Genomic DNA, 24,196 nt, shown 5'->3' on the forward strand with positions numbered 1-24,196 from the left:
TCTTTGGTCTTGGCCATGGCGGAGTTTGGAGTCTGACTGTTTGAGGCTGTGGACAGGTGTCTTTTATACAGATGATGAGTTCAAACAGGTGCCATTCATACAGGTAACGAGTGGGGGACAGAAAAGCTTCTTACAGAAGACGTTACAGGTCTGTGAGAGCCAGAGATTTTCCTTGTTTGAGGTGACCAAATACTTATTTTCCACCCTAATTTACGAATAAATTCTTTACAAATCCTACCATGTGGATTCATGGATTTTTTTTTCACATTCTGTCTCTCACAGTTGAAGTGTACCTCTGGTGCAAATTACTGACCTCTGTCATCATTTTAGGTGGGGGAACTTGCACAATCGGTGGCTGACTAAATACTTTTTTGCCCCACTGTATTAGACAAAGTGGTTTTGTCAGTGAACAAAACGCAGACTCGTGCTCTCACTCACCTGAGGACTCATTAAAAACAGCGTCGACCTCGCTCGACATCACTAATCAGGCGTTTTACATCATAAGCATATAAAAATGTTGAAACAGCTTAATAACTTCTGAGCTGGATTAAGGTTGAAGCCTCACAATAAAAAACCTACTGATGTCCGTTTTGCCGATTCTTTCCTCTGACTTGAACAAACTGGTTAGCCGTCGTTAACTGGGAAAAATGGGATCACTTTCTGTGTTCTTCTATTAACCTGACACACCTCCACCTGGTGGAGAACAGTTTCTGATGCTCCTCTGTGGCAGCTGACTCCATGTTCCCGTGACCCCGCGTTGACCTCCATGCTCCTAATTCTGAGGCCTTCTCATGAACGAGCAGCTGGACCACCTCTCAGCGCTGGTGTCCACACCACAGGGAAGCTAAGGAGGTTACAAGCATTGTTTTATTATCGTAGGGTCTGCCTTACAACATAAAGCGCCTTGAGGCGACTGCTGTGTAAATAAAATTGACTTGAATTGAAGTTTCTGTACTTATTAAATCCTGCACATGTATTTTAAATTTGGCGATGCGTGTTTACTGAATCCTTTAACTGTGGTGTCGTGATGTTTACAGCAGAAGCTCATCAAACAGGGAAACCAGTTTACGTGCTGGTTGGCCTGAACTCTTGCGGTTTCCCTCGTGTCGAAGCTCTGCTGCATGTCAGTCGCACAGAGAGAGTCGCTTTGACAGTCAGTCAGGTCGACAGCTGCCACAGAAGCAGCTGAGATGTGTTTGCATGACTCCGACTCCGTCAGAGCCGAGGCGATGAGAAACCAGACGGAGGAGCAACTGAAAGGATGACGTGAACGGACAGACAGGAAGAGAGAGAGCGACAGGAAGAGGAGGAGAGGAAAAAATGAACTCAAAGTCAACTCAAGATTGAAAAATAGAAGAAACGAAAAAGTAGAAAGTAAAACAAAAAGCACCAAAAACCTCCACCAAGACAGAAAAGTATTCCAACAATAAAACATTCATCTTCTAACAATACACAGTGATGGAAAACCATGAGACATTCAGGAGCTGCAGCACATCAGACCTGCTGGTCCTCAGTCAAGACCAGCAGGGCTTGAATTATGGCCAGGAGGTCCAGAGTCAAGACCATTCAGTCCTAAATCCAGACTAGCAGGTCCAGAATCATGATTGCTGGATCCACAGTCAAGACCAACAAGTCCTGACTCAAGAGCAATAAGTTCAGAGTCAGGACCAGCACATCCGGGGTCAAGACAGAAAATCGAAGGTCGAGACGGGCAGGTCCAGAACTGTGGTCAGCAAGTCGAGACCAAGAGTCAAGATCAGCAGGTCTAAAATTATGACCAGTCTAGAGTTCAGTCCAGACCAACAGGTCTAGCACAGTCCAGCACAATCCAGTCCAGTCCAGCAAACGTGTGAAACCTGCTGTGAGGACAATTAAAGTGTGGCCAGAGGGGACAGACGCAGTGCTCCAGGACAGATTTAAAAACACAGACTGGAATACGTTCACCCACACAGACCTGGACCAGTACGCCTCATCTGTACTGGATTACATCTCCGAAACCACAGAAACGGATCACCATGTACCCCAACCAGAAGCCTTGGATGAACCGGGATGTTCGTCTCCTCCTGAAGGCCCGCAACACCGCCTTTAGGTCAGGAGATGCACACGCCTGCAGCACAGCCAGGGCTAATCTAAAGAAGGGCATCAAAAAAGCCAAACACCATTACAAAAAGAAGGTAGAAGAACACTTCTCCAACTCCAACCCCCGACGCATGTGGCAAGGACTCCAGACCATCACAGACTACAGGACCATCAAACCCTCCCCCGCATCCTCTGATGTCTCCTTCCTCAACGAGCTCAACAACTTTTATGCTCGTTTTGAGCGAGGGAACCCCACAACCACAACCAAAGCAGACATGACGCCAGACCACCAACCTCTGACTCTCTCCCCCACCGATGTAGGAGCAGTGCTGAGCAGGATCAATGTCCACAAGGCTGCAGGCCCTGATGGCATCCCCGGGCGTGTTCTCAGAGCGTGTTCTGGGGAGCTTGCAGGAGTGCTCACAGACATATTCAACCTGTCCTTGGCCCACGCTGTGGTACCGGCCTGCTTCAAATCCACCTCCATCGTCCCGATACCCAAAAACTCCAACCCATCTAGCCTCAATGACTACCGCCCAGTAGCACTCACCCCCATCATCACTAAGTGCTTAGAGCAGCTGGTCCTAGCACACTTCAAATCCTGTCTCCCCCCCACCCTGGACCCCCACCAATTCGCATACCGCCAGAACAGGAGCACAGAGGATGCAGTCTCCATCGCAATGCACTCTGTCCTCTCACACCTGGACAACAACAACACCTACGCCAGAATGCTGTTTATAGACTTCAGTTCAGCATTCAATACAATCCTTCCCTCACAACTCATCAGGAAACTGACAGACCTGGGTATCAGTTCCCTCATCTGCAAATGGTTACTGGACTTCCTGACCAACCGGCCCCAACATGTCCGGCTGGATAACCGCTGCTCATCTACCATCACAATGAACACCGGTGTACCACAAGGCTGTGTGATGAGCCCTTTCCTCTACTCCCTCTTCACCCACGACTGCAGACCTGCTGATGGTTCCAACACCATCATTAAGTTTGCAGATGACACCACGGTGATTGGCCTCCTCAGTGACAACGATGAGGCCGCCTACAGGGAGGAGGTGGATCGTCTGGCTGAGTGGTGCGACAGAAACAACCTGCTGCTCAACACCGAGAAGACCAAGGAGCTCATCGTGGACTACAGGAGGAATGCTGACCCGCATCCACCCATCCACATTAAGGGGACGGCTGTGGAGCGTGTGAGCAGCTTCAAGTTCCTGGGAGTCCACATCTCCGAGGATCTCACCTGGACGACCAACTGCTCCAAGCTGGTCAAGAAGGCTCACCAGCGCCTCTTCTTCTTGAGGACTCTGAGGAAGAACCACCTGTCCTCAGACATCCTGGTGAACTTCTATCGCTGCACCATCGAGAGCATCCTGACCAACTGTATAACAGTCTGGTACGGGAACTGCTCTGCCTCGGACCGGAAGGCGTTGCAGAGGGTCGTGAAAACTTCCCAGCGCATCGCCGGAGCACCACTTCCTGCCATAAAAGACATCTACAGGAAGCGGTGTCTGAAAAGGGCTGGGAAAATCATCAAAGACCCCAGTCACCCATCACATGGACTCTTCACCCTCCTGCCCTCTGGGAGGCGCCACAGGAGCCTCCGGACTAAGACCACCAGGTACCGGAACAGCTTCTTCCCCACAGCTGTCAGACTCCTGAACTCTGCCTCCTGACCAACATTAAACTCATGGACTGAACATACACACACCCACAATGGACAACTGTACCCTCAAACACACAATAATAACATGGACTGAACCACCACTCACAACCACTAGCACTTTATATAGCCTCTGTAGAAACTATCTACACCCTCACTTATCTTAACTGCACTACTGTATAGCTCTGTGTAAATAATCATTCTGTACATTCGATAATCTTTAACCCTACAACTGTTTACAACTTGCATAGTTCCCATTTCTGTATAGCTGTATATCTCAGTGTTACATCCTGGGAGGCTGTGGGAATGTGTGGGCGTGGTGTTGTCTTCTCCCTCTCCTCCTCCTTCGTTCTGGCCCCTCCCCTTGTCTCTCTCTGCCCCTGCCTTCTCCTTAGGTCACACCTGCTGCTCATCTGCTCTCGTTACAACCAATTACCCTTAGGGGTGATATAAGCTGGAGAAGAGCAGTGTGGAAGAGGAGGGAGAGGTTTCTGGTGGATTTCCTCTGTGCTGGTCAGAGTGTGCTACTGGCTTAGGTGTGGAACAGCCTGCTGCGTGTGGCTCTTTGTGAGTAGTGTTTAACTGAGCAGTGATTGCCCATGAGTGACGGCGGCCTTCATTAGTTTGTGTGGCCTGCCTGGATATTGTTTGCTAGCAGCGTTGCTGTCTCTTTCTGTTGAAGCCTTAAATTCAAATTTTATTTGTCACGTACACAGTCATACACAGTACGATATGCAGTGAAATGCTTGGACAACTGCTCGTGACCCAAAGAAAACAAAAAAAGGAAAAGGCTATGAATAAGATAGGAAATAAATATGCAAAATTAAAAAGGGTAAATTTAACTAGGAAGGAATAAAATATAAATTAAGGTTAAAAATGAAATAACTGTACAACACAAATTAGAATGAAGGGTAAATTTAACTGGGAGAATAAGATAAAGATAAATATATAAATTAAAGTTGAAAATAAAATAACTGTACAACAAAATACACAATATAGAACTATATAAGAATGTATGAAGAAATCTAAATATAAATAAATATATACACAATAACAGCAGCTGTACAAGTATTAACTGGAAATGAAGAATATAGTGACCAGTGTTGTGCAAAACCAAAGTCCAGAAAGTCCAGTGTGTGTGTAAGAACTGTATGTGTGGGTCAGTACTGTGTGGTGGTGTGATTGAGAGACCGTATCGCCTGCGGGAAGAAGCTCCTCCTCAGTCTCTCTTATTGTTGCTTTCTTTGTTGAAGTGGTCATTACCACTTTGGGTTGATCTCCCTGATTTCTCATTAAAGCAGCGGTGCTGTCTCCTTTTGTTGTTGCCATTTATATGATTATTGAGGTGTTTGCCTACAATAAAGATCTATTTTATGTTAAATACCTCTGCCTGGCGTTCTTTTCATTCCACCTGGATCTAACTGTTACTGTCCCCCACCCTCATCGCCTAGACTTTTATGTGGGGACGTAACACTCAGATTCCTGTAAAGTTATTTATTTCATATTCTGTATAGTTTTTCATATTTATATCCTGTTCATATCCTGTACATAGCTTGTACTCACTACAGCCTGTACATACTTATAGTTATAGAATATTCACAACATACTTCATACCGTGTACATTATAACATACCATAATAGACCCATTTCTGTAATATACTCACATATCTATATTATTGCTATTATTGCAGCCCAGTCCAGCACAGTCCAGTCCAGCAAAGTCCAGTCCAGTCCAGCACAGTCCAGTCTAGCACAGTCCAGTCTAGCACAGTCCAGTCCAGCACAGTCCAGTCTAGCAAAGTCCAGTCCAGTCCAGTCCAGCACAGTCCAGTCCAGTCCAGCACAGTCCAGCCCAGTCCAGCACAGTCCAGTCCAGCAAAGTCCAGTCCAGTCCAGCACAGTCCAGTCTAGTCAGTAAAACCTCCTGGATCTGCATTTCACACATGGAGGTCATGTTTGATCATGTTTGTGATTCTTATCCTGGTTTGGATCACGTGTGGCATCAGGTGTTTATTGAGAACATAAAAACCCAGGGCAGTGAGCAGCTTCAGCTACACACAGGTCAGCTACTGAAAATAAAAGCAGAGATCGATCATTCTGCCTCATCTGGTTCTTTATGATCCATGTAAACAGAAAACCTGTAAAACCTCTTGGTGGAGATAAGAAAAGAAAAAGAACACAATAGAAAATAAAGAAAAAGGATGAAAGAGAAGCTGCTGTGAAGCATCTGGCAGAAAGAATATTAAAGCTAATGAAGGACAATGAAGGACAGATGAAGGAAGGATGAAGGAGAGATGAAGGAGGGACGAAGGAAGGATGAAGGAAGGATGAGGGAGCGATGAAGTAGCAATCCTGGAGAAATTACAGAGCGATGATGGAGGGATGAAGGCCTCTCACGCAGCAGCTCATTATTTATCATGCAGCTAAACTACACAAACCTGCATCTGAATAACGTGCGCCCACACACACACACACACACACACACACACACACACACACACACACACACACGTGATGTGCAGCACATTGAGACTGCATGTCCGTGTCTATGAGCTCATATGTGGGCGTGTCCTTGCTGACCTTGGTCTCACGCTCCTCCAGCAGGGTCTCCAGTCTCTTCTGGGCGGCTCGGCCCTCGTGGTCGTCGCTCACGATCAGGATGATGTGATTCCACCTGAACTCCCTCATCAGGTCGAACCACACCTGTGCCTGGTGGGAGTATGGAGGCACCGTCCTCAGGAACGACAGGTGGATGCTCTGCACGAGAGGAGGTGGAGGAGGTTAACCCAACAGGTTCTTACTCTACTTTGATTTTATCCAGAAACATCCATCCTTCACATGTATGATGAGTTGACATCATAACGAACCAGAGATCAGGAAGAAGCTCTACAGAACCAAAAGCCAGAAAAGCGATAATATGATCGTCTGCAGAAACATAACAGCTGCTATAAAAAGATTAGCCAATACTTCCTTAACACGTTTATCAAACACTGTACTGCTGAGTGAAAGGACACAAAGAACAAAACAGATGTAGTCTGGCTTACTGCAGCTGCCTCCACCTGAAAAATGTGTGAATATTTCATGTGTATAAAACCTGGTGAGGAACCAGAGCGCTGTTCACTGGGAGCACTGGGATATCCTATGGTAGGAAGTCCTGCCATTAATTAATTCTTCGATCTTAAATATGATCAACCTATCTCTAATAATCGGCTATGTACCACAGGCCTTCAAGCTGGCTGTAGTTAAACCTTTACTCAAAAAGCATCTCTAGACCCAGCAGTCTTAGCTAATTATAGGCCAATCTCCAACCTTCCTTTATATCAAACATCCTTGAAAGAGTAGTTGTCAAACAGCTAACAGATCATCTGCAGAGGTTTATTTGAAGAGTTTCAGTCAGGTTTCAGAGCTCATCACAGCACAGAAACAGCTTTAGTGAAGGTTACAAATGATCTTCTTATGGCCTCTGACAGTGGACTCATCTCTGTGCTTGTCCTGCTAGACCTCAGTGCAGCGTTCAATACTGTCGACCATAATATCCTATTAGAGCGATTAGAACATGCTGTAGGTATTACAGGTACTGCACTGCAGTGGTTTGTATCATATCTATCTAATAGACTCCAGTTTGTGCATGTAAATGGAGAGTCCTCGTCACACACTGAGGTTAATTATGGAGTTCCACAGGGTTCAGTGCTAGGACCAATTCTGTTTACATTATACATGCTTCCCTTAGGCAGCATCATTAGAAGACATAGCATACATTTACACTGCTATGCAGATGACACCCAGCTCTATCTGTCCATGAAGCCAGATAACACACACCAATGAGTTAAACTGCAGGAATGTCTTAAAGACATAAAGACCTGGATGGCTGCTAACTTTCTGCTTCTTAATTCAGATCAAACTGAGGTTATTGTACTCGGCCATGAAAATCTTAGAAATATGGTATCTAAGCAGATTCTTACTCTGGATGGCATTACCTTGGCCTCCAGTAACACTGTGAGGAACCTTGGAGTCATTTTTGACCAGGACATGTCCTTCAACGCACATATTAAACAAATATGTAAAATACGTGCGTTTGCTGTCGCATTTTATTTGTAGTGTGAACAAGCAGACAAAACAATCGGATTTCATCAAGAAATTGGAATTGAGCATTAAGACCTTTGAGTTCACCTTTGCCTCACTGAGTCCTGCATTTTGGGTCCTTCCTTCCTGCACACAGCTATGACACATACAAGGTCTTAAATAATCAGGCCCCATCTTATCTTAATGACCTTGTAGTACCATATCAGCCTATTAGAGCACTTCGCTCTCGCTCTGCAGGCCTACTTGTTGTTCCTAGAGTATTTAAAAGTAGAATGGGAGGCAGAGCCTTCAGTTTTCAGGCCCCTCTTCTGTGGAACCAGCTTCCAGTTTGGATTCAGGAGACAGACACTATCTCTACTTTCAAGATTAGGCTTCAAACTTTCCTTTTTGCTAAAGCATATAGTTAGGGCTGGACCAGGTGACCCTGAATCCTCCCTTAGTTATGCTGCAATAGACGTAGGCTGCCGGGGATTCCCATGATGCACTGGGTGTTTCTTCTTCACTCACTATGTGTTAACAGACCTCTCTGCACCGAATCATACCTGTTATTAACCTCTGTCTCTCTTCCACAGCATGTCTTTATCCTGTCTTCCTTTGCTTTTGTTTGAACTCTTATTCAGCCAAATAAAGGCTCGCTTTTTGTTATCATCCACCTCCATCCTTGTCTGTATTCTGGGTCCACATTCACCTGATTCCACGCCGTTCACCTCTGCAGACGTGACACCTTTTGTGATTTTTCACTCGTTCTGTGTGTTTTCTGATTGGGACACCTGGATGTCATCTGCATAAAAGTGAACTTTCCTGATTTTCACTCCAGTGGAGAAAATTCAGAACCAAGATGAAAGGCTCTGACGAATAAAACAGTGATGGATGCAAACAGCTGTGTAAAGAACCAGGATCAGATCCTCATGTGAGCGTTGCAGCTCAGACCGTCAGCGCTCTGCTGTAACAGACCGACCGAGCTAACCTTATCAGAGTAGATGGACATGCGTGTCGTCAGGCCGACCACGGGGATTCGGTAGAAACCGGCGGTGTAGGAGACGGGCGTTGGAGTCAGGTGGTCGTTGGACTGTGGAGGATGGCTGACCAGAATGGCGTACACCTACAGAGTAAGACAAACACATCTCAGTTCAGATGTCCGTGTACCACACAGAAAGGTCGAGTAGAAAGTAGCGCCGGCGGGTTTGATGGATTTTTCTAGAATTACTATTTGATGTTAGAGGTCTGCAGAAAAGCAGCAGTGAGCTGTGGTTTCTGGAGACACGTAGCACATCTGTCACATTAGCTGGAACTTTTTATGATTTCTCAGTTATTCGGTGGGTTTTCCCTTGTTTTCAGTGAGACAGAGAAATGTTTCATGTTAATCAGTCCTTTGTGTCTAATGACTGGCCCTGTGATGCAGACGCAGGATTTTTCCACGATGCAAACAGCAAACGCTGCAGAGTAACTGCTGGGAACAAATCCTGCTCTGTGAATCCTACGAGCCAAACGATCCAGGACGTTCACATGTAACAAAGCGTAAAACGTTCAAATCGGCCGTAAGACCTTTGATACTAACTCAGGTTACAGTTCAGTGCACACATTTCTGCCTCACACATAAGATGTTAATGATACAGATGAAAAGATTCTTAAAATTACATTTGATGAGTTTATTCTTCATATTTGTGTAAATGATGAAGGCAATTTTTCCTTCAGTTCAGTCTTTGCAGTTAGATGTAGAGAACGAGGAATCTGCTCACAGCAGCTTTGCTGACAGGTTTGTGTCCAACAGCAGGATGACTGTAGGCCGTTACACTCGTGTTTGCACTGCGTCCTGTAGTAAAACCTGCACATGTGTTTGGATCAGTGAGATCAAAGTCATCCCAGGCTGCTGAGTAACATTTAAAAAAATGATAAAAGTTTTGTCTGCAGTTTGAAATCAGTCAAATAATATAAAATGCTGGTTTCACTGGTATAAACCAACTCCGCCCGTGTTGTGAAGGTTCAGACTGGTCGGTGTTTATGACGAGTAAAATCATCCTTCCTGGATCCCAGTTTGAGAAATGGTTCCATTTCACCAGCTTCAGAGAAACCTCAGCGATCTGCAGAGAAACTTTTATGTCCTGCCGAGTGTTTGCAGCTTTAGACAGAAATCAGAGAGCGTGAGCTGAAACTCTTACGTCACTACGCCTGCCGACGCTCTAGCAGAATAACTTTGTGGTGAATCACCGAGCAGCTCGATTGTATTTAAAATCGGACCTGAAGAAAATGAAGTAAACACTGGATGTGTCTCGGTTCAGATACTTCTGTTAGTACACTTGTGTGACTTGTGTAGTACTTGAAAGGGTCATGTTATCAAACTTTAGACTAAACATTTAAATTCTGTTCAGCAGAACCCGCCCCCCATCAAGGAAAAAGCCGAGGTGGTCGGTCAGGAAGGTCTTCCCCGTTAAAATGCTTAATCCTTGCTAATACTAGCTGTGTGTCCACACAGTGCACAGGTAAATGATCTCAGATCAGTGAAAGCAGCAGCAGCTTGTCAGTGATGCTGGTCTCCCATCAGTCTCTCATCAAACAGATTTAACAACCAGAAAATGCTTCTGGTCTCAGCTTGACACGGACACATCAAAATGACAGGAACCACAGCTTCCAGAGTTATTCGTGCTTCCAGAGACAGCAGCCCGCTGTGACCACTTATGTAACCATCAACAGACTGGATACAAACAACGCTGGAGGGCTGAATGTCGTTTGAACGTTAAGGAGAGCGAGGTCTACTTTTGGACTTCACTTGACCAGCACTGCCTGCCTTGCTTGCCCAGACTGATTGCTGGTGGCACCTGCGGCTGCCCAGTCCGGGCATTATTGTGCTCTGCATGTGTGAAAGTGCTCAGACTTCTTGTCACTTTTGCAGTTTAAAGCTCTTTTTTCCCCTACAGGTGTTGTATTACAATTAAACGCATGTAGTGTCTTTGTACAGTGTTCACAGTGAAAGCAGCGTTATCCTGAACGTTGTCATTTATGTTAATAATCAAAAGATCTTTTAAAACACAGATGCCAGTAACGATGTTTAGTGTGATTGCTACAATAAATAAAACCAACTAAATGAATAAAACATTATGTTCATTCTGATAGTGTCATTAATAATTCTGCGTATCTAATTCATCTTCTTAATAATTCATTCATGTAAGACGAGTCATTCATACTGTACACTCATTGGCCCCTTTGTTCAACTGCCTGCTAACCTAAACATCTAACCAGCCAATCACATGGCAGCAACTCAGCGCATTCAAGACGACCTGCAGAGGTTCAAACTAAGCATCAGTAAGTACGCGATGCGACTGCACAGTCGGTCGTCTCAGTGTGTCAGAAACGAAAACATCTCCAGAGTTTACAGACAAACAAATAAAATAAAAAGAACAAACACACGCAGTCGGCAGCAGTTCTCTGGGAGAAAATGCCCTGCTGACATCAGAGGTCAGAGGTCAGAGACAGACTGCTTTCAACTCATAACCAAAGGTTGCATACGAGCATCTCTGAACAGCAGACGGGCGCATTCACAAAAACCGGACGACAGAAGACGAAAAAACATTTCCTGGTCTGACGATTCTCCGACGGCATCCCGCCTTTACCCTTCACTGGTGTTCAGGCTGGTGTGACGTCGTGAGGCAGATTTTCAGGACCAGCTGAGCATCATCTGAACTCCCGAGTGTTGCTGCTGACCACGTCCATCCTGTCATGACCACAGCCCTGATGCCTGCTTCCAGCATGCTCCGTGGCAAAAGGTCAGATTATCTCAAACTGTTTCCTGAACAGGAAGATGAGTCCGCTGTACTCAGACCGCCGCTACTGTCAGCAGATCAAAGAGTTTGTGTTGGTGCACGTTACTTCAATAGTGTCCTGTTTTATTCAGTTGCTTCTTCCACTGCAAGAGTGCAAGACCATCTGAGGCTCTTAGTGTGAAGGGCAACAGGAAGGAACAAATGTTTTCTGGTCTGGACATCAGGCACAGACAGAAGGAGTGTGAGACGTGGACTCCCGTCTCCTCTGAGCTCGGAGGAAGCTGCGGCTTTTACAAGTATGAAGCCGACGTTCGCCTCGTGACCTCAGACTGAGCTGGATATCATTTCCACAGGCAGACTCTACCTGTTAACAGCTTCTGTTCATCCTGATATGATGGATGCATCATCGTATCATGTTTTTAATAAACTAACCGCAGTGAAAGCACGTTTTCTTTTCCCTGTCAGCAGCACAAACAGGACCTGTGACCACATGAAACCACCAGCAGCTGCTCAGCCGAACCAAGCAGCTTGCAGCAAACACAGTTACAGGCCTGCGCTGTAATCCCTGCATCTCTCTGGACGGATTACATCTGCGTTCCTGCAGACAGAGAGAGAGAGGACGGTAATCTGACGTCCATCGCTCCCTCTGACACATCGACGCCATGTTGGCCTCATTTCTCCACAAAGGAAACAGGTTACAGAGCCCGTGTTGGATGAATAGTCTTTTCTCTGATGGTTGCACATAAAGACACATAAATATTTCTGATGCACTCAAAGAGCAGCTGTTTGCTGACAATCTGACAGGATTTGATTTGATTGCATCTGTTTGAAATCATTGTAATATCTTTTTAAAGGCACAAAAACACTGCTTGTTTCTATGCTTTCGTTCTGAGATGGATGGCTACTCTGTTACGCACTGCTTCCATCGTACAGCGAGGAGGTGTTTGCCCTCTTCCTGTGTTTTTCCATGTTTGACACATTTGAACGTTTCAGATCATTAAACAAATTTAAATATTAGACAAAAATTAGCACAAGTAAACACAAAAAATCCAAACCTACATGTGACCTCTTGGTCGTCGCTGCACTCTTGGGGTAATTTTGGTCGGCCGGCCACTCGTGGGAAGGTTCTCCACTGTTCTGTGACAGTGTGTGGTTAAAGGCTCTCACTGTGGGTCGCTTTGTCCAATATTTACATTTGTTTCACTCGCTGGACCCACGTCCTCATTTTATGTTTGACAGCGTTTTAGTAGGTAAAGGTGATGCTTGGGCATGAGCTGAGCTGCGGTTTGGGGAAGGCTTTGAGGGGCCTGGCGATGGCTCCCGGGCCCAGCAGATCCCCACGTACTGAACAGAAGTGAAGAAGTTACAGAATTGAAAAGGGGAGGAGCATGTAAACGAGAATGACAGCTTGCAGGACTGGGGGAACCTGTACAGATGAGGACCGGAAGGAGCATGTTTGGAGGCGTGGTCCCGCTCCTGAAATTCCCATACATAATCTCCAATTAATGATGTGAAACATTAAAGTGTGACAAACCTTTAAAAAAGTAATTGGAAAGGGGAAAATCGCTTCAACAGCACTGTAAGTATAAATCCCCGCTCGCCCCTGCAGGCAGTCAATCCTCCAAGCTCGGGTCCTGGAAGTCCCACAGGATCTTAGCTCGGTCATTCTCCACCACCCTTGGGGGCATCTCCCATTTTGACCTCGGGACTTCCAGGTTATACTCGGCACAGATGTTCCTGTACACTATGCCGGCCACTTGGTTATGGCGTTCCATGTATGCCTTGCCTGCTAGCATCTTGCACCCTGCTGTTATGTGCTGGATTGTCTCTGGGGCATCTTTACACAGCCTGCACCTGGGGTCTTGCCTGGTGTGATAGACCCCAGCCTCTATGGATCTTGTGCTCAGAGCTTGTTCTTGTGCTGCCATGATTAGTGCCTCTGTGCTGTCTTTCAGTCCAGCTTTGTCCAGCCACTGGTAGGATTTCTGGATATCAGCCACCTCCTCTATCTGCCGGTGGTACATACCGTGCAGGGGCCTGTCCTTCCATGATGGTTCCTCGTCTCCTTCCTCCTTCTTGGGTTTCTGCTGCCTGAGGTATTCACTGAGCACTCGGTCAGTTGGGGCCATCTTCCTAATGTATTCTTGGATGTTCCTTGTCTCATCCTGGACTGTGGTGCTGACACTCACCAGTCCCCGGCCCCCTTCCTTCCGCTTAGCGTACAGCCTCAGGGTGCTGGACTTGGGACCTGCCTGACCCTCTGCAGGTACTTGGTGGTTGCAGCTTTTCTAGCGGCCTCTTCATGGTTCCCATTCGCCTGTAGGATCCCCAGGTACTTGTAACCGTCCTCTGTGTCTGCAATGTTGCCTTCTGGTAGTTCAATCCCCTCAGTTCTGACTACCTTCCCTCTCTTTGTTATCATCCGACTACACTTCTCCAGCCCGAACGACATCCCAATGTCATTGCTGTATATCCTGGTGGTGTGGATCAGTGAATCGATGTCTCGTTCACTCTTGGCATACAGCTCAAAGCTATTCAAGTTTTAATCTTGTGCAGTCGGGCAGTGAGGCCTTCAGATGGTTTACATAAATCTTACGTCTGCATAGAGGTCTGAGATTACTTCTCCTAAAAAAGTCACTAAATCAGACTGAGTCAGTCTTCAGGTCCACAAACAGGACAGAAGACTGAATCATGTTTGTGTAAAAATGAGAAAATACGACACGTTTTACAGTAATTTGGGAAACAGACTTCTCTCGTTTCAGCTGATTTGTGTCCATGTACAAAGCGAAGATTTTCTTTCCTAAAATAGGGAAACGTTCACATTACGACTGCCATGTTGAATCATTTCACCGATGGATTAACTGAGCAGTTTTCTTATTAACAGCTTTGTTTTCTCTGCCCCTGTACAGATGTCCTCCTGGTGGCAACAGATGACATTATGTTCCCAAATATTAAAAACGTACGAGCCCAGTCAGCTTAACATGAGTGCAGTGATTGTTATTCTGCTGTTGCTCTCAGTTTTACTCTCACTCTGATTATAATTATGAAACACGAGCACACCCACCCCCACATGTCTCTGCACATACTGAAAGAATCAGCGTGACATAAATAAATCTGCCACGGCTGAAGTCTGAAGATGGCCTGACGAACAGAGTTTAACCAAACACGACTGAGATCATCCTGAAACTAGATGGAAACAGCTGCTACAAATGTGACAACTTTATTGATACACGATCAGAAAACCGAGCGCGCTGTTTTGATCTTGTGGGATTTTAACTCCATCGCCTCAAATTTCACAACATATACATCGTGCAGCGATTTTACCCAGGACGCCATTTTGGCCCCGTAGACATTCATCTGAAACGGTTGCCTAGCAACATGTAGTGTTTACACTGTGGTGCGCTCTGTGGCCGCACAGGAAGAAGGTCCTGAGTTTGAATCCAGGTGTAGTTCGTTCTGCGTGGCCGCGTGTCCAGGTGCACCCAGTGAACCTGCAGTGAGCGTCTGCTGCCAGATGGGGGCAGTGTGAGCAGCTCTGCTTGTTCTGTTGTTCGTCTGTTTTTCTTGCTTCTCTCAGTCCAGGTGAACTCCCTTACCTGTTCAGCTCGCTTATCAACCAATCAGAATTTGACCAGCATACAGCGTCCTGTACGTCACCTCTGCAGCCATGAAACGAGTTTTATCCTGTTCTAATCCAGCTGAGGACGCTCTGACGTTTTGATTTTTAATGTTCCTGTAATTAACTCATTCAGACGTGTCGGCGCTCGTGTTGTTTTGGACTCTCTTTTTATAAATGACATAAAAATATGAGAACAATGTAATGATGTGAGCTAATAACACGAGAATTCAATGATCTAAATACATTTCATGGGTAATGATTATTTTATCTGACAACTAATTACATTCATTTTCATTTCATTTAGACCAAAATCAGCATTTCGCTTCGTTACGAGATGACTTCTGTGAAGCTGCTGCTGTTGTTGCAGGACAGGGTCATGACCCCCAACCACCCCACCAGTAAACCTGTCAAAATAAAAGTCATCCTGCAGTGAAATCAGAATAAATCATGTCATCTGAGATCATGTTTGATCACTGAGGTTAGGTTAACAGAGGAGACAGATTTTCACATTCAAACCTCCCATAGTTCTGTCGGGGCTTTTACTGTGAAAGGTAAACAGGAAGAGTTTCGTTTCACCATGAAAGTTGCAGCAGTTTAGGCCGTTTACGACCTCAGCGATCATGTGACCAACTCCGACAGAACCAGGCTCAGGGCGGGGCGGGGATAAGACATTTCTGAGTCAGGTTTGAGGGGTCATGTGACAGCAGGTGCTCACCTGGTTGGAGATGAGGTCCTCGCAGACAGAGAGTGCCATCTGGATGGCGTTGGCCTTGTGCGTGACGGAGATGGCGTTCATCTTGAACTTGTCCTTCCCGTACAGAGCGTTGGCCTGACTCACCGCCTCCTTGAACACCTGCTCGTATCGCTTCTGACTCAGCACGGCGCCCACATTCACCAGCCGCGGCTCGCAGCCGCACAGCGCCACCGAGCAGCACTGCAGCACGGCCAGGAGCAGCACGCCGCGCAGCTCCACTGAGGGGAGGGGAAAGGAAGTGCATTACTAAAGGGACGATTTAGTCCCACCGTGGGGTCCTCAGATACGCCTGAGGGGACGCAGACGTCCAGACTGGCGTTTAAATGATGTCGTAACCCCGACTTAATCTCATAATCTGGATTTTTTTTTAAGGCTTCCATCATCTTTTTTTTCTTGGTAATCGCAAAAAGATTTTTTAATTTTAATTTTCAAACAAAATGAAATTGATTTGATGTTAGCAGCTCTGCGTCAGGTCAGACGCTCGATGTGAACATTCAAAATCAAAAGCATGTGAAACAACATGAAGGAAGATACAGAAGATTTGTCTCGTGACCTGATGATGTCACCTGAACCCTTCTTATCCCGGCGCTGATGTCATCATTCAACGGTTTATAAGGGGTCATTAAAACAAACGTGGGCGTGGTGAAGGCCGCCGTCAGTGCGTGACTTCCATCAGTGCAGTATGATAATAAAGATTTGTTTTGTTATATATTTTGGATTTTAATGTCAGAATTTACAGTTTTTACTCCATGATCTGGAGACTGCTTTTACATTTCCAGATTTTTATCTCGTGTTTTTTTTGTAATTTGTTTACAGTTTAAACAGACAATAAGAATTTGATCTTTTCATTTGAATTTATGTTTTATAATCAGGAAGTCTGACACTGGAGGACAAGTCTGAGGCGACCGTGGACGAATCAAAGAGTCTGAATCCTTCGATAAAGAAGCTAAAGTGAAGAAAAGTAGGAACGTGTGGTGGAGGTCAGCTGAGACGGAGGTGTGCGCACTTTGAGCTTCTGTGGGGAGGATTCAAAAAGCGATGCAGGTGGAAGTTTATCATTGGTGTTCCAGACCAGGAGTCTGCGTGAAGTGCTCGTGTTCAGTCACATTTCTGTGGAGACACTCGGGAATAGTGACAGGCGGAGCAGACGGCTGTAAAAACAGGAAAAATCTCACAGCAGACTCACACAAACACAGAGAAATGAAGCTGAAACAAACAGAAGTGCCAAACACACCTGCAGAGACACAAAATGGCTCCATGAAGAAAATGAGACATGCAGAGACGACTAAACCTGGAGACGGACAGACCGCGAACCACAACGACTGAGAGCCAAACACAAAATGACGACTGCAAAGCTGCAAAACCTCCGAACAAGACCAAAAATGTAACAAAAAAACCTCAAGAGACACAAGATGAAGGCATCCAGAACCACAACAGCTGCAGGGAGACAAAGTGCACACACCAAACGAGCACAAAAACACAACATGAGACAAGAAGACACAAACGTGCCAGAGACGCAAAACTGAAGAACAAAGCTCAGGGGGGACAAATCTGACAGCAGGAAGTGAAACACAAAGACACACAAGAAATACAGGAACATGCCTCAGAGCACAGACACACAAAACACCCAGAAAACCCCCAAAATCTACCCGACCTGCTCTGAGTCCAGTCTTAGACCAGCTCTGAGTCCAGTCTGAGTCCGGTCTTAGACCAGCTCTGAGTCCAGTCTTAGACCAGCTCTGAGTCCAGTCTGAGACCAGCTCTGCGTCCAGCTCTGCGTCCAGTCTGCGACCAGCTCTGAGTCTGGTCTGAGTCCAGTCTTAGACCAGCTCTGAGTCCAGTCTGAGACCAGCTCTGCGTCCAGCTCTGCGTCCAGTCTGCGACCAGCTCTGAGTCTGGTCTGAGTCCAGTCTGAGACCAGACTGATCTAGTCTGAGTCCAGTCTGAGTCCAGTCTGAGTCCAGTGTGAGACCAGCTCTGCGTCCAGCTCTGCGACCAGCTCTGAGTCTGGTCTGAGTCCAGTCTGAGACCAGACTGATCTAGTCTGAGTCCAGTCTGAGTCCAGTCTGAGTCCAGTGTGAGACCAGCTCTGCGTCCAGCTCTGCGACCAGCTCTGAGTCTGGTCTGAGTCCAGTCTGAGACCAGACTGATCTAGTCTGAGTCCAGTCTGAGTCCAGTGTGAGACCAGCTCTGCGTCCAGCTCTGCGACCAGCTCTGAGTCTGGTCTGAGTCCAGTCTGAGTCCAGTGTGAGACCAGCTCTGCGTCCAGCTCTGCGTCCAGCTCTGCGACCAGCTCTGAGTCTGGTCTGAGTCCAGTCTGAGACCAGACTGATCTAGTCTGAGTCCAGTCTGAGTCCAGTCTGAGTCCAGTGTGAGACCAGCTCTGCGTCCAGCTCTGCGACCAGCTCTGAGTCTGGTCTGAGTCCAGTCTGAGACCAGACTGATCTAGTCTGAGTCCAGTCTGAGACCAGCTCTGAGTCCAGTCTTAGACCAGCTCTGAGTCCAGTCTGAGACCAGACTGATCTAGTCTGATTCCAGTCTTAGTGTTGTCTGAGTCCAGTCTGAGACCAGCTCTGCGTCCAGCTCTGCGTCCAGTCTGCGACCAGCTCTGAGTCTGGTCTGAGTCCAGTCTGAGACCAGACTGATCTAGTCTGAGTCCAGTCTGAGTCCAGTGTGAGACCAGCTCTGCGTCCAGCTCTGCGTCCAGTCTGCGACCAGCTCTGAGTCTGGTCTGAGTCCAGTCTGAGACCAGACTGATCTAGTCTGAGTCCAGTCTGAGTCCAGCTCTGAGTCCAGTCTGAGTCCAGTCTGAGACCAGCTCTGAGTCCAGCTCTGAGACCAGCTCTGAGTCCAGCTCGGAGTCCAGTCTGAGACCAGCTCTGAGACCAGCTCTGAGTCCAGGTCCAGTTTGTGTCACGTTGCAGGACACTTGCTTTGCTCAGAGCCGTACTCAAACAAAAATACTCAGTTACTCTGCAGTTACTCCCTCTGATCTTGTTATTTATTTTTATTTTTTGTAAAAACCCAAACGAATCAATAAAGTGTAAAAACAGTCACGTGGTTCTGCCCGCGGTCATTCATACAGCACATTTACAGCACAATAAACACTCACTGATCCGGTCCTGCGGTTCTGGATCCGTTACTCGGCCTCCTGTTGATTTCTGTTTTGTCCTCCCGTGTTTCCGTGGGCCCGGTTCGGTGTGTCCGTGGGTCTGAGTCTGCTGCTGTTTATGACAGAGAGCCGCTGGAGCCCCGTGACACCGAGATCGCTGGGGTCCGGGTCGGACCGTCACGGACAGCCCGGTTCTCCCGGGCTCGGTGCTGTTGCTCCGGGTCCGGGTCTCCTCCGTTTCGGTACGCTCGCGGAATTCCAGGTGACCTGATGCTCACGAGCCCCTCTGCTCTGTCCTTGGATCACTGACGCTCGCTCCCAGCTTCCCGCGCGTTCACAAGCGGAGGAGAGGGAACGACAGCCACAGGAGCACGGGCACGAGCGTCGGAAATCCCGTCGCGTTCACGTCCGTCTGTCCGTTTTTCAGTGATTTATTGAAAATGTTCAGCATGACACCGACACTAAATCTAACGACCAGCGTGACGTGTCACCTGTTTATTGGCTGCTGGGAGGATCTGCATCACATGACCTTCATCAACAGATGGAGCTGCTCCATGCTGAGCGTGAGGAGGACACGATGTGATGATGGAGGATCCAAAATCACGGCTGTCATCAACATAGTCAATGACCATCTGTGAGCAGGAGGCTTCATATTTACACAGACTGGATATAAAGGATGGACACAGTCAGGACAACAACAGGGGGCGCTGTGTGCTCAGCCTCCTGACTTCCACCTGCTTGTAAAACAGAGGTTCCCAAAGTGTGGGGCGGGGGGCGGGATGAATTTTTTAAAAAAGAAAGAAAAAAGAGCGCTTGGACACTGGTACATGGACAAGTTTCTGACGGGGCTCCCACAGAAACGCAAAGCAGGAGATGAAGCATCGCTGAATATGTTTCCAAACCAACTTCATTCTAAACCAAAGACTAGAAAACCTGGTGAAGCAAATCTGCCCTTTGGCTTCACCTGCACAGGTGCGGAGGTAGGTCTCCCTGCAGGATTGGGTTTCCCTGCATCGGGAGCAGCGCTGGGCTGTTTAAATCACGGACAAACAGGATCCCACATTCTTGATTTTTAGTTCACAAACACTTGTTGTAATGACTAACTGCTCCTGACATGTTGGAGATGTTTGCTCTGTATACAGTAAAGTTACAGCAGGATGCAAATAACATCAGGCTGATCCTGCCACGGTTTGTTCCCTCTGTCACAGACAAACAGGATCCCACAGCTGTTTATGTTTTTGGACACATTTTGCACAGAGAGGCATTTTTTGAATAATGTATTGATGCAATGTTGAACATTATTACACAGGAAAAAACAACTACATGTAAAATAATGACACCGTGACGCCTCTGCCTTTGTAAATGGAGGGACAGTAACTGTGTGTAAAACCTGCAGACAGTCAGATTAACAGTATTGTGTCTCTATCTGCCATTCTGCAACTCATCCCATGTAAGCAATAACGTGGCCACAGCGTGACGTGAAAAAAGCCACATAGCTTTGACGCTGCGTGACCAACTCTGTATTCCTCGTCCACGTAAACGCAAAAAAGGAGTTTAAAAATCTCAGTTTTCAGTGATTTGAAACATCGTTTACGTGTCCAAACACTTAGAAACAGCTGCGTAGATTTTCTTGTAAAACAAAGGGTGGCCTAGCAAAAAGAGTTTGGGAACCACTGTCCTAAAACAATAACTAAAAACGACTCTGACAACCTTCACATGATTTTATTGCGTGCTGATTGGACCGTTGAAGGTTTAGGATGGTGCTCGTTTCCAAGCAATGACTCCAGCAGGTGATAGGAGCGTAGTTAGTCCAGCAGGAACTTCCGCCCGCCGGAGGCTGCCCTCATGTGGACATTAGATGAACTCAGAGGTTCGGTTTATAGAACGTCTTCCTAAACTGTGAATGTGCAGTGAAGTGTGCTGACCGCACGCTGAGGGCTGTGTGAGCGCTCGCAGAGCAGCAGCAGAAGAAGAACCCAGCGCTCTGCTCTTCTTCTCTGGTTCTTTCTCTTTTTAAATCGGCTTTGCATCGCTGCCGTGATAGTTACCACGGCAACACAGATGCAGCTACACATCCTTCATGTGGTTGCCACAGAAACATGCATTTTGAACCGCTCATTACCCCCTCCCCGCTCCAGTCCCCCACCTACCCACTGCATAACACTGTAATTAACACGCCGTGATGTCATCAGGTGTGTTCACCACATGATCTCAGTCCACCTGCTGCAGCAGCCAAAATTAATTTGACAGATCATCCAATCAGAGAGCTGTATTGTTGGGCAGTAACTGCAGGGGAAGCTAAAGGTAGCTCACTCAGGTAAGTCCAACCTGACCTCCTCAGAATCAGCAGCCACTCAGTTTCCTTCCCACTGCGAGGGTCACGGCTGTGAGCGCTGGAGCGAGGAGCCATGGGCGGCCTCTTTTGCACGCCCCTTGGTTTTAAGGTTTCCATCAGGCAGGGGACCCTACCGCCACGTGCCGTTTATTACCTACTCAGCAGGGGTTTATATCACCCTTCCTCTGAGGAAGGGTGATATAAACCCCTCCCCCGCTTGAACTCTGCCGCTCAGGCACTAAAACTACGATTTCACCGTGAAACACGTGGACGGCCCCCGCACCGCCATCTGAGCAGGGAGGTCCCCACATAACAACATGGTCGCCTCTGTGTGCAGAGGCCGCTTTCTTTCAGCTCCGCCTCTTTGTGTGATGTCACTGGCAGGTCCTTGGAGTCTGATCTCAGCTGCAAACATGAAGTCAGACACGAGCGACCTCCATGTTTCATTTTGCTCTCTGGTGTTCGTGAGGAGGCATCCCTTCAGCTTCCAGGCCACCGAGCACACACACACACACACACACACACACACACACACACACACACACACACACCCAGCTGAATTGCAAGGCGAACAGAGAGATGCATGCTGGGACTCCTCTATGGCCTGCTATGGTCTATGGCCCGGGGGTGTGTGTCTGTGTGTGTGTGTGTGTGTCTGTATTACTGACATTGTGGGAACATAAATCTGTTCAAACACTCTGTGGGGACTCGAGGTCGTCCCCACAGAGTGAATCTTTTATGATGAAGGAGAAGTTTGGAGGTTTCATGGACTGAGGCCGGAGTCACTTCTCTGACGTCTCGTCCACTATGATTGTGAGACGAATCCACAGATCAGAAACACGATGCTGTGATGCTTTCTCACAGATGATGTCATCAACACGAGCCTGTTCTCCAGATGTGGAAACACTGATGTCATTTGGTGAGTCTGGATTAAATCTTTGCATCTCTGTTGTAAATCAGTGTGTAAAATGTTGAATCTGATCATCCTATAAATCTGACAGCGTGTGATTAATAATTTCGACACCTTATTTTTATCATTTGTATCTTATAATCCATATTATGACACTTTTCATTTCATCTAAATTTTTATCTTTTTTAAAATATAATAATTTGAATATTTTATTTGATAACTTTGATTTCATAAACAATCAGCTGCACAGAGGGTCATGAACACCGCCCAGCTGCCCTCTGCCACCCCTGGACGACATCGTCAGATCCTCCTGTCTCAGGTAAACCATCACAGGTGACCCCTCGGACCCCGCCCACCGATCGGAGCCCCGCCCTCATCGCTCAGTCCTTCCAAGCACTTTGTTCTTTACTCTGTCACAGTCAGTGTGGAACACCTATACATGTACTGTGCATGTACAGTGACAATAAAGGCCTATTCTATTCTATTCTATTCTATTCTATTCTATTCTATTCACACACTCATTGAAGCCTACATAAAGGATAATAAAACAGGTGTTGTGCTGCCCCCTGCTGGATAAATTCTATATTTCTGTGTTGTACATTCTTGCAGCTGCTTCTTACATCTAGAGTGTAAATATTATTTTTCACTGTGTAAAAGTACGACTGTCTGATTTCACTCTGCTGGTTTTAGTCTTGGCAGCATGGTGGCACGGTGGTTAGCACTGTTGCCTCACAGCAAGAAGGTCCTGAGTCCAGTTCCTCCATCAGGCCGGCTCTTTCTGTGTGAAGTTTGCATGTTCTCCCCGTGTTTGCGTGGGTTGTCTCTGGGTACTCTGGCTTCCTCCCACCGTCCAAAGACATGCAGTTAGTGGGGACACGTTCACTGATCAATCCAAATTGCCCATAGGTGTGAATGGTTGTCTGTCTGTTGGCCCTGCGACACACTGGCAACCTGTCCAGGGTGTGCCCCGCCCCTCGCTCTATGACAGCTAGGAAACTCAGTTTCCTTGGGTCTTTCCCGTGTTGTAGTTGTGCGTCTCAAGCTGTGTCCAAATTCATGGGCTGCATCCTCCTGAGGATCCGGCCTTCGCGGTCTACGTGGGCCGGGTCCTCAGAGGGTCGGGCAGGCTGGAAGTAAACGGCTGTGAAATGGGACGGTCCAGCCTTCAGATTAGCGTCACCGCTGTCTCGTGGAGTTTAATAAACTCGGCCGTCTGCTCCTTGCTGTCTAAAATATAACAGGACACTGGAGGAAACTCTCGACCATCTCACACTTCTGCTTAATCAGCCGTGTGAAAACCAAGGAGGAACCCACCCGATAAATAAAGTTTTATCTAATCTAATAACTTTAATCTCAGCCAAACCGATTTACTCACGAACAAACAAAACACTGAAAAACGGTGTTTGAACATGATGTGCCGGGAGTTGTGCCGTTCTCGCCCCGGTCAGCTATCGAGCTGGTGGGTAACAGACGTCTCAGAAAACGTTGGTGCACTCTTACAAATATGCGGTGTTTTGATAAACTGAGCAGATATTTGAAGTTTACGCAGCTACTTTCACGCCTGAAAATATCTTAAGTTTAAGTTTAAGAAAGATTAATAAGAGTAATTTTAAAACTAACTAGCTGCCGCCATTGTTGGAAACTGGAGTTTGGCTGGGCCGCGCTATGAATTCTGGGATATGGTGGGCCACGAAGGACACACCCGACCCATCCTTCAAATTCGGGGAAAAGGAGGACGCATTTGTCAGCCATATTCGGAGGAGTCTATTGGGACAGCCTTCGTTGCGTTGCTGTGACGTAATCAGTCTACAAATGCGGCCTCAGGAGGATGCAGCCCAGGAGGGCCAAGATGGCGGCCTTGTGAACGGTCTGCT

At 47.0% G+C, this 24,196-nt stretch overlaps 2 protein-coding genes across 2 annotated transcripts in view; both read right to left on the reverse strand.

Annotated features, from left to right (window-relative positions):
- The window catches only part of grin1b (glutamate receptor, ionotropic, N-methyl D-aspartate 1b), a 66,780-nt gene extending 47,296 nt beyond the window's left edge, over positions 1-19,484 (reverse strand). Inside the window, exons 1-4 of the mRNA XM_085426634.1 lie at positions 19,078-19,484; positions 15,927-16,183; positions 8,802-8,936; positions 6,332-6,508 (exon numbers count right to left, since the gene is read on the reverse strand). Coding sequence (XP_085282760.1) covers positions 6,332-6,508; positions 8,802-8,936; positions 15,927-16,183; position 19,078 — 570 coding nt within the window. The 5' untranslated portion in view covers positions 19,079-19,484. The remainder of the gene's footprint in view (positions 1-6,331; positions 6,509-8,801; positions 8,937-15,926; positions 16,184-19,077) is intronic.
- The window catches only part of LOC146658272 (uncharacterized), a 187,718-nt gene that overhangs the window by 48,483 nt on the left and 115,039 nt on the right, over positions 1-24,196 (reverse strand). The gene's annotated exons all lie outside the window — the stretch shown is intronic.

Source organism: Rhamphochromis longiceps, linkage group LG12 (genome assembly GCF_057381845.1).
Source record: "Rhamphochromis longiceps isolate RC_006_pf linkage group LG12, R_longiceps_female_GT1.1, whole genome shotgun sequence".
NCBI classification, from domain to species: domain Eukaryota; kingdom Metazoa; phylum Chordata; class Actinopteri; order Cichliformes; family Cichlidae; genus Rhamphochromis; species Rhamphochromis longiceps.